Consider the following 13,975-nt stretch of genomic DNA (forward strand, 5'->3'; position numbering starts at 1 on the left):
GGAAACTTCTGTGCTTGTGGAGGGAATCTTATTAGCTAAGGCATAAAAATGCTCTCTGGGCTCAGAACAGTAGAGATGGAGGTATGAAAGCACTCAGGGCTTATTAATAAAGCAGTAGGAATGGAACCAGCCGCTGACGAGATGCCATCCACAAGAAACATTACAAGTAGAATAAGAATAAGAATGTGTTCTGGAATATTCCACTAGGCGTACACATTGCACACACTGTACACTGACTGTATACACAGCGCATACCATTTTGTATTTTGCCATTTGAACTGTCCTGTCTTTACACTGCCCTGTCCTGTCCTGCACCCTGTCTAATGTTGTCTCCATCAGTGTTACGCACAAACTGAACAAATTCCTAGTATGTGTAAAAACCTACCTGGCAATAAAACTGAAGATGTCTGATTCTTATTACTGACTGGCTGTTTTGCTAGTGTGTGCGTGTGTATGTGTGTGTGTGTGTGTGTGTGTGTGTGTGTGTGTGTGTGTGTGTGTAAAGTGTACCACTGCTACATTCAGTAAGCCCGTTAGTGCTCCAGCCAAACCATGAAAGACGATTAGACAAGATGTCACTAAGCTGAGACAAGATGGCACTAAGCTGAGACCATCTCTCTCTCTCTGCTCTCCTCTCTCTCTTCTCTCCCTCTCTGCTCTCTTTCCCTCTCTCGACTGCTAGCATCAAAACCAGATTCCAGAGACCAAGAAACGAGTGAGCATTTACCTGGAGAAGGAGATATATAGCATCTCAGGCTTAGAGACATGACACCCTGACTGGCTCTCCAACTCCGCAAAAGATATCTGCTTCTTCAAAGAGGAAGAACTTCCTCTGACATGAAAATAGCTATTTCTATTATCCCACCTCCCTCCCTCCCCCTCTCCTCTCCTCTCAGGTTCATTCTAAGAGCTGTCAGCTGGCCTCCACTATTATGATTTCAGTCCCTCAGCATGGTAGCCAGCTCACAGCCCCCTGCCCACAGAGTCTTATATAAGCAGACAGGCGCTGGGGTTGCCAGGTTCTGTTCCTGTCTGAGCTCCACAAAGCTAGACTGACACTCTGCTGCCTTCTCCTGTCTCTCTCTCTCTCTTTATCCCCCTGCTCTCTCTCTTTCCCTCTCTCCCTCCCTCCTCCCTGGTCCTGTATGTAAGCCCCACAGACTGGGTAGAATCGGATTCCTTCTCCTGCTCCAACTCAAATATCATAGGTCAGGACAGTATAATTCTGTTCTAGATTTACACAAAACCAAGCAGAGAAGAGAGGGGGAATGAGAGATAGAGAGAAAGATGAGAGAGTGAGAGATGGAGAGAAAGAGGAGAGAGGGAGAATGAGCGAGAGAAAGATATGAGAAGAGAAAGAATGGGAGAGAAATAGAAGAGGGAGAATGAGAGGGAGAGAGTAGAGAAGAGAGGGAGAATGAGAGAAAGAGAAAATAATGAGAGACAGAAAAAAGATACGAGAAGGAGAAAGAGCTTAAATCCGTCTAGACTCTGCTCGGGAAACGTGGCTTCTCTCCGAGCTGCAGAAAGGCATCATGAACAGTTATTGAGTCCAGTAACCACCAACTGTGCTAGGTGTGTGTGTGTGTGTGTCTGAACACCACACCCGTGAACCTTGCAATAACATCCACACCAGAGGCAGGAGTAGCAGGTGACGGTGTGATATGTGGAACCACCACCCTCCTCGCCTCTGAGATGAGTGTGTGGAGATCCAACTATATTTGTTGTTGCTGGAGAGATATGCTCCCAGACATGTCACACTACCCTGCTTTAATTTCCTGTCGGCCCTCCAATCAGAAGCCTCATCTCCAGAACCTGGGGTAGAGAGGAGGAGGTTATTGAAACATTAATATAACATTCCACTCCCCCGCACTGACACACAATGCTCACAGACACACACACACACACACAAATCAAACCAAACTTTCTGCCGTTTGTGTGTGTGTGTGTGTGTGTGTGTGTGTGTGTGCATGCACAAAGCCACAGGGGAAATACATAGCTAAATACATTGTAATGAGCTAAATCATTCAAGACTTTTCTTAGCCCAGACAGACAGAGAGACAGACAGGCAGACAAACAGGCAGGCAGACAGACAGAGACAGAAGGACAAAAGGACACTCTTGTTGTACTGTATTTGATTTAAACACTTCTTTGTTGAACTGTACTACTTGTAAATAAAAAAATATATATACATGAAAATAAAATAATACATTACAAACAATAAGATGTAAACATTGCACAAATATTTTAAAGAGAGGCATTAAAATGTTTTACTAATGTCCTGAGTGTTCAAAATGTGCAAATAGTTAAGGTCTCTCTCTCTCTCTCTCTCTCTCTCATCCAAGCAATTATGTCTCGCAATCAAGACATCATGTGAAGTTACTGTGACAACCAGCTACAGGTGTGGACAGAATGTCCAAGCGCAACTCAATCAGAGAGAGCCAATCAGAGGCCGCCATCTGTGGCGATGAGTTGGGGATTTAACGAGCCGTCAGTCTGAGAGGATCCACATGCTGCGCTTCACTCACAGAGCTGACATACACACACACACACATACACACGCACGCGCAAACACCCACACACATACCCACATGAAGGCATGCATCCACACACGCGCACACTTTCTGGGTTTCACTCACAGAGCTCGCTCACACACACACACACACACACACACACGTACACACACACACACACGTACACACACACAGAGGGCTGCACCTAGAACTTCTCCCTCAGGAACAATTAAGTTGGAGACTGAGACGGGGCTGTTCGTTAAAAACACCCCACCGGGACCCGCGCTGTCCTGTTCCCCCGGCAGCTGAGCAGGAGATGAGCCCCCCTGCTGGGTGTGGGCGTGGGAGTAACCCCCTGAGATGAGCCACCAGGGCCAAATACTTTAAAGGGATAATACAGTGAAAAACATACCTTCTGGTGTTGGTAGATAGGGGCATTTTGTGAACACCATTGAATTCTAAAATGTGTGTTCTTTAATTTTGGAAAACTAGACAATATAATTTGTGTTTATATAACAGTGGCTGAATAACTGACCACTGTGACTGATCCAAAATTAAGGAAATCCTGTACAGACTCAGTGAGCATAGCTGTAGACCGCCAGACAGACATGGCTCTCGAGGTTAGACGAAAACAAACTATTCACACACTGTATACAAAATGAGGTGGAAACCAAGCTGCACTTTTTAAACTAATATTTATCTATCTTTTTTACTTTGTACATCAATATTTGCACATTGAACACTGTACATAGCTTAATAATTTCATACACTCTCTCTCTGCTGGTCACCCAGAGGCCCTAGTCACTCCACACTACACTCCTCTACTGAGACCAGGCCAGGTCAGTACACTCTACATTCTGACTACGTACAGTACAGCCTACACACACACACACACAAACACACACACACACACGCGAACACGCACTGCCGCTAGTGTATACCCGCGGTCTGCCTTTCTCTTCTGAAGTTGATGGATGGGTCCTTCAGTCCACTGGGAATGCTGGTCATTAGACTGTGAGGTGAACCGTTCTCCTCTGTGTATGCGGCCGTGTGTTTAAGAGAGAAAGAGAGAGAGAGAGAGATAAAGAGAAAGACTGAGAAAAAATGATGGGCTTAGGGACAGAGAGGAGTGTAGGAGAGCAAAATAAAGAAGGAGAATGACAGAGAGAGAGAGAGCATGAGAGAATGCCTGTCCTTCTTCTGCAGCCGGACTCTAAAGTCAATCCTGCAGGTAAGAGCCTGCATGTCAGCCCTGGCGTCTGGGGAGGACCCGGTGGCCTGCTGTCATTCAGTCAAGGTGACAGTGTGGCCCACGCCCCCTGACGTTCTGCTGGAGGCTGCAGCACCGCGTGCCAAGCCAGGATGACCCAGGGCAACTAGAACTAGAACTAGAACAACAAGGCCTTTACCACCCGCCACTAGGACGATCTGCCGCTCTCTCTCCCTCTCTCCATCTCCCTCTCTCTCTCCCCGTCTCTCTCTCTCTCCATCTCCGCTTACCCCCGCCTCTCACTATGCCCCCCCCAGTAAGGTCCGCCATATGGACAAAACAAGACGCGTCATAAACCCCTCTAACCATCCAACATGTAAACTGACTACGCTCCACACACACACTGCATGATGTCTCCCATTAACACACAATGGGGCAGGACAAAGGCAGACGCTCACAGCAGGAGAGAATACACCAGCGCAGGTTAATGGATACAGGCTACCTGAGAAAGCGGGAGAGGGCAGACCGGTAACATCTACAAAGGACCCTTCACAGGGCGTTTTCAAAGAGCCTTGCAGTTGAAAGATAGAGAGAGGCAGAGAGAGGGGGGGGGAGGAGGGATAGGAAGGGACAGAGAGACCCACTGCACACAACCAGGCCAGGTCCAGCCTGGCTTATGTGCGTGGCTGGCTTGTTTCTGTCGAGTTCGACGTCGAGTCTATAGGCTGTGGTTCTAAAACGTGAGGAATACCACGTTTTTATTTCCATTTTATTTTGTTGTCTGTGTCTTTGCACTTGTCTGTATTTGCACTATTCTTATGATTTTGTATTTATACATTTTGCTTTAGCTTTTATCTGTACAACACATTGGTTCAGCCACAGCTGTTTGTAGATGTGCTATATAAATAAAATTGACTTGACTTGACTTGATCTGTGTCGAGGAGTGTATCTATCAGGCACAGAGCAACACTTCTCACCCAGGAGGACTCATGATTTATGACAAGGCAGTCTACCGTTCTGACATTAACAAACCAATAGCTTTGCTGCAGAATAAAACACAGGCTGTTTTATTGTTGTTTATTAAGCCCTCAGAAAGAAACAAAGGAAGAGAGGGAGAAAGAAAATAGCAAGAAGAGAGACACACTAGGACTGCTCTTCTCCAATCTGAGGGAGCTCACCTCAGCGAATCAGATATAAAGAGAGATACAGACAGATAGAAAAAGAGATAAGAGATAGAGGAGGAAAAAAGATAGCAAGAGAGACAAAGAGTGTGGGCTCTGGTACGTTTGCGGTGCCAGTGAAGTGGCTGTTGAAGCAGACGGCTAAGAGCAGTGGGTGGACAGGCACAGCGAGATGGAGGGGATCTGGAGGACCCTTCAACCAGCATCCGCCTACGCGGACGACACAGTCCTCTCAACAGCAGGGAACCAGCACAGCCGGATGAGGGAGGGTGGAGGGGGACAGAGCACCTCTCCACAGCAGGGACCCAGCACAGCTGGATGAGGGAGGGTGGAGGGGGACAGAGCACCTCTCCACAGCAGGGAACCAGCACAGCCGGATGAGGGAGGGTGGAGGGGGACAGAGCACCTCTCCACAGCAGGGAACCAGCACAGCCGGATGAGGGAGGGTGGAGGGGGACAGAGCACCTCTCCACAGCAGGGAACCAGCACAGCTGGATGAGGGAGGGAGTGTGGAGGGGGACAGAGCACCTCTCCACAGCAGGGAACCAGCACAGCTGGATGAGGGAGAGTGGAGGGGGACAGAGCACCTCTCCACAGCAGGGAACCAGCACAGCCGGACGAGGGAGGGTGGAGGGGGACAGAGCATGCAGTGGGGCAGGGCTCGACGCTTACCTTTTCCCCAAGTGGCACTGTGCTACCATGTTGAAAAATTTAGTAGCACACAGAATTTCATAATGAAAATTAAATTTGTGACGGATCAATTTCGGGACGGCTTAGATTGTATTCTGGTACGGTTCCAGGAGGACTGTGAAAAAAAGTTAGTTAAGAGCCCCGCCCCTACAGGACTTGTTAGTGGATCCCTATAGGACCTGCTAGTGGGCGGCCCCCTATTGGCTGTATCAGAAAACAGAATCAGAATTTGTTTAGTGCCATGCAGTTCTTCAACGTACTAGGAATTTGCTTTTGGTCTTGGTGCATAGCATGGAGACAACATTGGACAGGGTGCATCGGGAAGACACAGGACAGTGCAAAGAGATGGAAGACAGATTCAAGGGGGAAAGCTAAGGAGAAGGAAGAGTGGAATGGAACCAAATGCGGATTACAACGTGGTGTGCTATTTCAGCACCATGAATAGTGCCAAGGAAGGTTTAACTATTTGTAATCTTGAGAGCACATATACTTAATTACGCAACACTGCTGATAGGCTATTTCTGCACCATAGTTGGCACCATGGATTTTTAATTTGCTCAAACCTCAATCAGATAAAGGACAAAAAAGTAGGACAGATTAAGCAAGCTGGCAGCAAAGGATAGCAGGCAATTACAGTTTGACATTCAGTGATGTTGGATGTCCATAAAGCCACACGGCCATGATATAGCCTACTACACAATCAAGCCACATATAATCAACCAAGCCACACACAATAACAGCTAGTTATTCAAGCAATATGTGACAACAATAATCAAGCTGATCTACAACACAAGCAGCGACATTTTTAAAAAGGAAACCACATAGCCAGCATCTATGACAAGCCAATCACACATAATGAACAACTTACCAATAATGTTTTCCTCCAGTGGCTGTCAGTTGGAATCAAACCTGCTTTCCACAGCTAATACCTGCTCGTTGCTAGCTGGGTCGACTCGCTTGGCTAACTCGGCTAACGTTAGAGAAGCTAGGGGAAAACACTTGAGGGTTGAGTTTAAAAGTTTGTAAGCGCTTCCCTGACACCACAAGATTCTTCCTCAGCGTTTCTTCCTTACGCTTCAGTGCGCCTGACTTGAAGAGTTTCCTCATTTTAATGGTCTTTTAAAGACTATTAAAGACGTTATCGAGTAGGTTTAGCTAGTCGGCTATCTCACAAGTCTAAACCGCGCGCGCCTGATCTGAACTTCCAACCGTCACTTCCAACCGTCACTCGCGAGATTCAAACCGTCTCTAGCGAGACTCACAGGGGCCCGAGCCTCGCGCCATGGAGAGCCTGGTTTCCGGTCTAGAGCGCGCCAATATCCTGTCACAGAAATGTCGAATAGAGCAGCCTAGTCTCGCCACGAATTAGAATAAAACATGAACATACAAAATGATGTAGCCTATTCCAGAATAAGTATTTTTTCCGCATCGCATCGTAGGTTTATGGGTAGGCCACAACTACAATGTAAATAGGCCCCAGGATAGCAGGGCCCTATTAAGGGGGTATCCTACCTCCTACTAAGGGGGTGGTGGAACCAACAACGATACAAACAGGCCGCAGAAGAGACAGAAGTGAGTCACAAACAAGAAACATTAAATAAAATTCAGTGAAAATGTGAAATGGGCTCCAGACTCATCCTGGCCTCCTCCTCGTCCACTCTGCAGAGGATATTAACCTGTGGCTGACGTCATCTTCATCAATCATCTCTACTACATCAGCCCTGTGGGAGGTTAAACATGTGTTTCTGCAGGAAAACAACCCGTCTCTATTGGTGAATCTTCATCTATACATCGGCAGAGAAGGGAGAATGTGAAGCTCCAAGGTAGCTCCTGGCAGGTGGATGTGAGGGAGAGGTCACTTTTTTTTTTATTAAACCTTTATTTATCCAGGTAAGAAGCTCATTGAGATTTAAAAATCTTTTTTCAAGAGACCTGGCCAGTAGGGCAGCATTAAAAACATTTAGGTTTCTTACAAACACACATATCAAACGTTAAAATGCATAGGAACAAATTAGATAGAGATAGTTTCCAACACATTGACATTCTAAATCCTTTAGGATTAGTGATGACAGTGGGCAGATGACAACCTGTAGAGGATACAATCTGCACATCATCAAAAATTGAGAAATTAGTTGGCAACTAAAACGATACAAGCGTATGTGGGGTTACTTTGTACCCTAAACCACTTCCTCAGCCAGAACCATTGCTTGCTGGTACCTCAACTAACAAGATCAGGTACTACCATCTGCTGGCCTGGAAATGTACTGCATGTAAAAACTAGACTTGAAGTCATTTAGTAGTAAAGTTGATTTATTGAACAGCATATACACATCACATTGAACATACAAAAATCATCCTCTTGTAGACTGTCCATAGAGAAGACTGCCCATAGAAGAGATTAAACACCGACGAAAAACCTGGAAGAATAGAAAAACCGAATAGTATAAGACACTGGACAGGTTTAAATCTGGAACCTTCTGTGACCTTCAGCCCAGGGGTGCTGCCCTTCAACTGGAGATTAGCTCCTCAACACCCTGTAAAAGAAAGCACAGACATTTAAGATTGACCGCTGGATAAGCATTAACAGGCGTGAGTAGAATCCCCATGCAGACGGATGGATGCACAGTAGATGGGGCTTGAGATTAACCAACTACCGTTTGCAGGTCCTGGATCACAGCCTTGCCGTCTTTCACTTCAAGGTCACTTTCCGTGTCATTGTGTGAACAGTACTCCTCACTGTCAGTCTCTCCAACACTGGCCTGGGGGGGGGGGAGGCGATACGGTGCTCAGATGGACTGAAATGTAAATTACTTGGGTCCGATGTGAAACAAGGTAATGAGTCGATACGTTTTGAATACAGATGCCAACTAGCAGATTGTTCTCTCACATTCAGAAGGGCTACTTCAGGTACACTTGATTTGGAAGCAATTCAAGTTTAGGCTTAAGCCAACCAAAGCAAGCACCTCTAACATTAGGAACAATAATTTCAGCCAGGTCTTGACTTGTCGGATACCGTTCCCCACCTCATAGTCAGGGTCAGCTGCAGGGTCCTCCTCTTCAGCCAGCTCCTCCTTAGTGAGGAACCCCACCCAGGTCTGCTGCTCCACTACCCTTTCCTCCTCCTCCTCCTCGTACAGCTCATCCTGCTTCCTCTTGCTGCCCTTTCCACAGGGCTTAGTAGGGGAAACACGCACCTCTGGAACACACCGACAAGTGCCTTAATGGAACCATGTTTAAACTGTCAAATAAGCAAGAGACACATGCACATACAAAAGGCATGGCCGTTGGTCAAGCCGTTATGTTTTAGCTTGATTAGTTCTCAGCAATGCCCACTCAGACTAATTATCTAAGATGGAGCTGGCCAGTTTAACAATGGCAACACTCAGTCTAATTATCCAAGATGGAGCTGGCCAGTGTTTAACAAGTAACTAGCCTGCCTATATACAGGGACTATATACATGCATATACATGCTGTACATGTGTATATAGTCCTTGTTCTTGCTCTCGTTTATGCCTACTCATTTTTCCAACCTTGCTGTAATTCCTTTCTACTACTGAAACACCAAATGTCCCCCTATGGAATCATTAAAGTATCCATCTTATCCTAATCAATCAATCCATCTTTCCAGCCTTCCATCCACCCATCTCATACCTGGAGACTGGGAGCAGCCGATGCTGGTGCACACAGAGTAGCCCAGGGCGCTCCGCAAGCCACGGGGCAAGATGGCCAGCAGCAACCGGGTGGCCCGGTGGAGGCGCTTGCGGCCGGAGAGGCACTGGCGGGGTGTAGAGTCGCCGTCCTCGGCCTGAGCAGCGAGGGCCTTGTCCTCCGACACGGGGAACCCGAAGAGCCACCAGAAGCCACGGAGAGCACGCATCTGCTCACAAAAGAAACACGACGTTGGGGATAAAACTAACATTGGTCTGCCCACCTCCCTTGTTCTCTGTAAAGCGCATTGTGTTGCCTCTGGGTATGAAATGCGCTATACAAATAAAGCTTTGATTGATTGATTGATTGATTGATTGATTGATTGGTACCCATGTAGCTAGACCATCAAGCAAAGTTTTATCAACGCCCATGACATCAATGTTATCCAAGTTCGCTAGCTATAACTAAACTTGACCAACAACTTTAATCGAACTGGCTAAATTAACCAAACAGACTTGATTGCATGTAGGGGTTACCGTTAGTCTGACTGGCCAAAACTGCGACAGGCGACGGAACACCGCGGTTAACACGCCGTCTCTCTTCACAACAACATCGCCCTGTGGGTAAAAACATGACATTTTTAATAAAAATGTTAATTGTTACGGCATCATCGGTTGACTGGTAAATCGATTTAGCAACTATTTTGAGCAAGGGTGACGTCCAACGCCCACGCCGGCTTAAGTTAACTAGGTTAGGCTACAGCTAGCCTGAGGGCCGGAACATTTCCTGTCGTGTATCTTAGAAAATAACATTAACTATAAGTGTGTTGCTGGCTAGTTAGTTAAATGAAAATGCTGAATTATTGGCAAACATGGGGCGTTCAACAGAAAACCGTTGGAAACTTTCAAAATCACCTCAGGACCCAAGGCGTCCTCCAGCTCGAGCGTGTAGCTGCACTCTCCAGTCATGCTTCTATTGTGACGCGGTGACTTGCGCACGTGGACAGACTGATGATTGACAGCTGCGCGAGACCGCGGGGTTCTGATGTACGGCCGAGCCGCGGTAGTTCAACCAATCACCGACCGCGAACACCGCCCTCTAATCAACACCGACCAATTATCAAATCAGTCGGTGACAATTAACCCCTTTTATGGGCTTCCGATCTGGCTACTCGTGTGAAAAATAACAATTATAAATTCGTATATGGATGAATGCATATTCTTGACAGAATAAACCTGTCAGCGTCATGTCTTCAACGGACAGCCTACACCGTTTATTATTAGCCTACAAATAGGGATTTGTATAATTTATGCATGTATTTCTGCGCTGTAGTGCTTGTGGCAGTGATGCATCTCCATCTCTTGAATTATAACCTAATTATAACCACAATGGGAGCTTCCGTCGAGACAGCGTCACGCTTGTCAATTTACATTTACGCACGGAGTGGGAGAGACGGGGAGGGGGAGAGATGAGGGGAAGGTATAAAGGGCCACCGTTTCCTCTGTTCTAACCATCAAGACCCAAGTTGGTTGACGGCTACAGAGTGCTCGCAGCGGGATATGTCATTCACAGTGGAGCGTAACATGGCCGTGACACGCACCGTCAGCGCCGGAGCAATCGGCACTACTTGTGCCAAAACTCTCAACTCTTCAGAGACGTTTGATTTCTCTATGGGGCGCAGGCTACTGTGGGCCACCGCCGGCAGCGCGCGCTCTCTGGGGAGTTCCCTCAGCTCCAGCTCGGAGGGCCACAGCAGTAAAGAGACCATTCACAGCAACATCCTGACTCCCGACAGCATCCCGCAGTTCACCATCCCAAGCCTGTCGCTCCAGGCTGGCTACAGATCCACAGAGAGCAGCAGAGAGAGACGGAGAGGAGAGGAGACAGACGAAGGCTTAGAGACGGAGACATCGCCGCCCTCCTCCTGCTCCTCGCAATCCTCATCCTACCCCGGCTCCTCCAGCTTCAGCTCGTCTTTCTCCCTGGAGGAGCGGAGAGCCCAGCGGTGGCGCCGGTGTACCTCCGACCCCCTTACCCACAACACCCTGCAGAGGGAGAGCTCCTTCCCCTTGCCGCCGGCCTACCTGGAGGACCAGCTCTGCTCCGACCCAGCCAGCAGGGCGGCGCTTTCCCTACCCCACCTGGCCAAGGTCACGACCCCGTACGGCTTCGTGACGCTGTGCCAGAGCCCCCAGATGGCGAGTGAGGAGGAGCTGCTCAGCCAGGCGGGTTCCCGACGCCCACATACCTCAGAGGAGAGCGGCGGATCGGCGGCGGCCTATCACAGCAAGCACGCCGCCGCCACTCGCACAACGTCCGTCCACATCAGGCCCAGTGGCGCCCGCCACCAGTCCTCCACCACACACACACAGCACCTCCCCAGGGACTCGACCACTACCTCGCAGGCTGCAGAAGAAGAAAAAGAAAAAGTGGCAGCAAAACCAGAGAAGAAGACATCTGAGAGCCAGACACCTACTTCGGCCTGCTCCTCTACCCCGCTTAGACACCCCACCCCCAAGAGAAGGACCAGGGCCCGGCTCTGGGGGGTCCTACGCTTCCCTTCCCACTGAGATCCTGGATATATCCTAATATAATATACATATAGTAGGTAGGCTATAGAGCAAGTGAGAGAGAGAGAGAGAGAGAGAGAGAGATGACTGACTACAGCTTGTAACGGTTCTTTATTTGACCAAGTTTTATTGAGTGTACAATTGTCATATAAAAAGACTGATCTCAATGTTATCTCTTTTCTTTTCTCACACGTGTCTAAGTGATGCGTTGCAAATCCCTCAATAAAGACTATATTCATATACAAATTATGTATATTCAGTTACTTCAGACCATACCATTCAGAACCAGGTCAAATAGTATTTGCAAATATTGATAAATATACCCAGGGGGCACCTGATTTAACTTAACAGTACAAAACCCAAACTGGATTTTTATATTTTGCTTCAGAAGTGAGATGTAATCCCAAAAGTCACTCAAATTAAACCAACTTCCAACATTGTTTGATCTAAGTATTTGACACCGGCCACCATGATTGGAGAGGACTGGGAGCTGTATGAAATGAAATCACTAGTCTGCATAATTATAGTGGTTTAGTTGGTTGTTCTTCCTCATTTTGTATTGAGGTTAGAGCAGAGAACAGTTCTGCCATCACTCTCACACGCACACACACACACGCACACACATGCACGTACACACACTCGTTTTCCGGTACCAACCTCAGAGAGCAAAGATCAGCACAGCTGATTGCAACGTTCTCACCAAATATTTTTTAGAGAGAAATACAGAAAGAGGAGAGACAGAGACAGCAGAGAGAGACAGCAGAGACAGACAGCAGAGAGAGACAGTCAAGAGAGAGACACCAGTGAGAGACAGCAGAGAGAGACCGACAGTGAGAATAAGATAAGCCAGAGAGAGAGAGGGGGTGGATTTAGCAGGATCTAAGTGGATGATTTCTACGGAGGTTGACTGACAGCACTGTGACGGCGGAGGACCTGACAGAGTCCTGGAGGACTGATGGACCCCAGACCCCAGATGGACCCCAGCATCTGCACACCAGACAGACTGAGACCTCCAGTTCTGCCTGTTAAACAGCGCAGGTAACACACACGCACACACACACACACACACTGCAACAGGCACACAAACTCCGACAGACACACATCCTCTTCAACAGCAGACACATGGAGTACACTGCCACGACAGGGTGGACATCTATAATCAACAAGGGTTACCTTTGTGGGGTCTGAATGCTTTGACTGTGACATAACTGAGCTGTTAGAACACACACAGACTGAGACTGAGGAGACGAACATGCAGACCAGAGCATCAGCTGTGTCTTCTGGACTATCTGCATCCAGAAGACTATCAACGCACTTGTAGATCTAATTATGCTCAGCTCCTATTTAATATCACTCCAATTTGCAAACTTGCAGAGGTCCTCCTTCTAATCTGTGTGTGTGTGTGTGTGTGTATGTTCAGGAGTCAGTACTCCACGAGCTCCAGTGTGGACGTGGAGTGTGAGGGGGGTGTGTGCGGCCCTCTGGGTACCCCATCCGCCGGGGTTGCTGTCAACGTGGACGTCTTCGCAGAGCCCACAGACTGCCACGCGGCCAAGTGTCCCATACACCAGCGCTACGGTCAGATGCCGCATCACACAGAGTAGTGATTGGTCAATTGATTAATTGGTTAATTGGTGGGTCATACATGGGTTGATTGATTCAGCGTTTGCTTTTTTTTTTACCTTTATTATCCCACGGCACGTAAATTTAAGACATAAGACATATTGTCACTTTCAGCAAAGTGAACCCGATGCTCAGTATGAGCAGAAAAGACAGTCTCCCGTCTGCCTAGCTTCCCTGTCCTCCCCCATCCTGCTTCCCCATTCTGGTGTGTTCTGACTGGGGAGGAAGTAGCACCTGAAAGCAGACCTGACACGCCTCTCAACCGCAGCCACGCTGCACGGCTGTCACACGACCCAAATATACCTCTCTGTCTCAGCCGGGAAACCTACATTGCACAACCGCAATTTCTGTCTGTCTGTGCTCAAACTTGGTATTGTTTCTGTGTAATTTCTCTATTTTAGGAAACTTTCCCTGAGTCGTACGCTGTGGCTTCGTATTACATTATGTATTGTAGTATTATATTATGGCGTTTCTCCATGGCTCATCTGGACACCCATGTCCTGTCTTCCAGACCCGCCTCCTAGTCACCAGGAAAGGTT

At 47.8% G+C, this 13,975-nt stretch overlaps 1 protein-coding gene across 1 annotated transcript in view; it reads right to left on the reverse strand.

Annotated features, from left to right (window-relative positions):
• Nucleotides 1-10,211, reverse strand: part of org (oogenesis-related gene) — a gene marked incomplete at both ends in the record, with an annotated part of 43,271 nt that extends 33,060 nt beyond the window's left edge. Inside the window, 5 exons of the mRNA XM_084459127.1 lie at nt 8,249-8,353; nt 8,597-8,790; nt 9,247-9,472; nt 9,780-9,860; nt 10,158-10,211. Coding sequence (XP_084315253.1) covers nt 8,249-8,353; nt 8,597-8,790; nt 9,247-9,472; nt 9,780-9,860; nt 10,158-10,211 — 660 coding nt within the window. The remainder of the gene's footprint in view (nt 1-8,248; nt 8,354-8,596; nt 8,791-9,246; nt 9,473-9,779; nt 9,861-10,157) is intronic.
• Nucleotides 10,212-13,975: the final 3,764 nt, after the last annotated feature.

The sequence above is a fragment of the Borostomias antarcticus genome, assembly GCF_949987555.1.
Source record: "Borostomias antarcticus genome assembly, chromosome: 26".
NCBI classification, from domain to species: Eukaryota; Metazoa; Chordata; class Actinopteri; order Stomiiformes; family Stomiidae; genus Borostomias; species Borostomias antarcticus.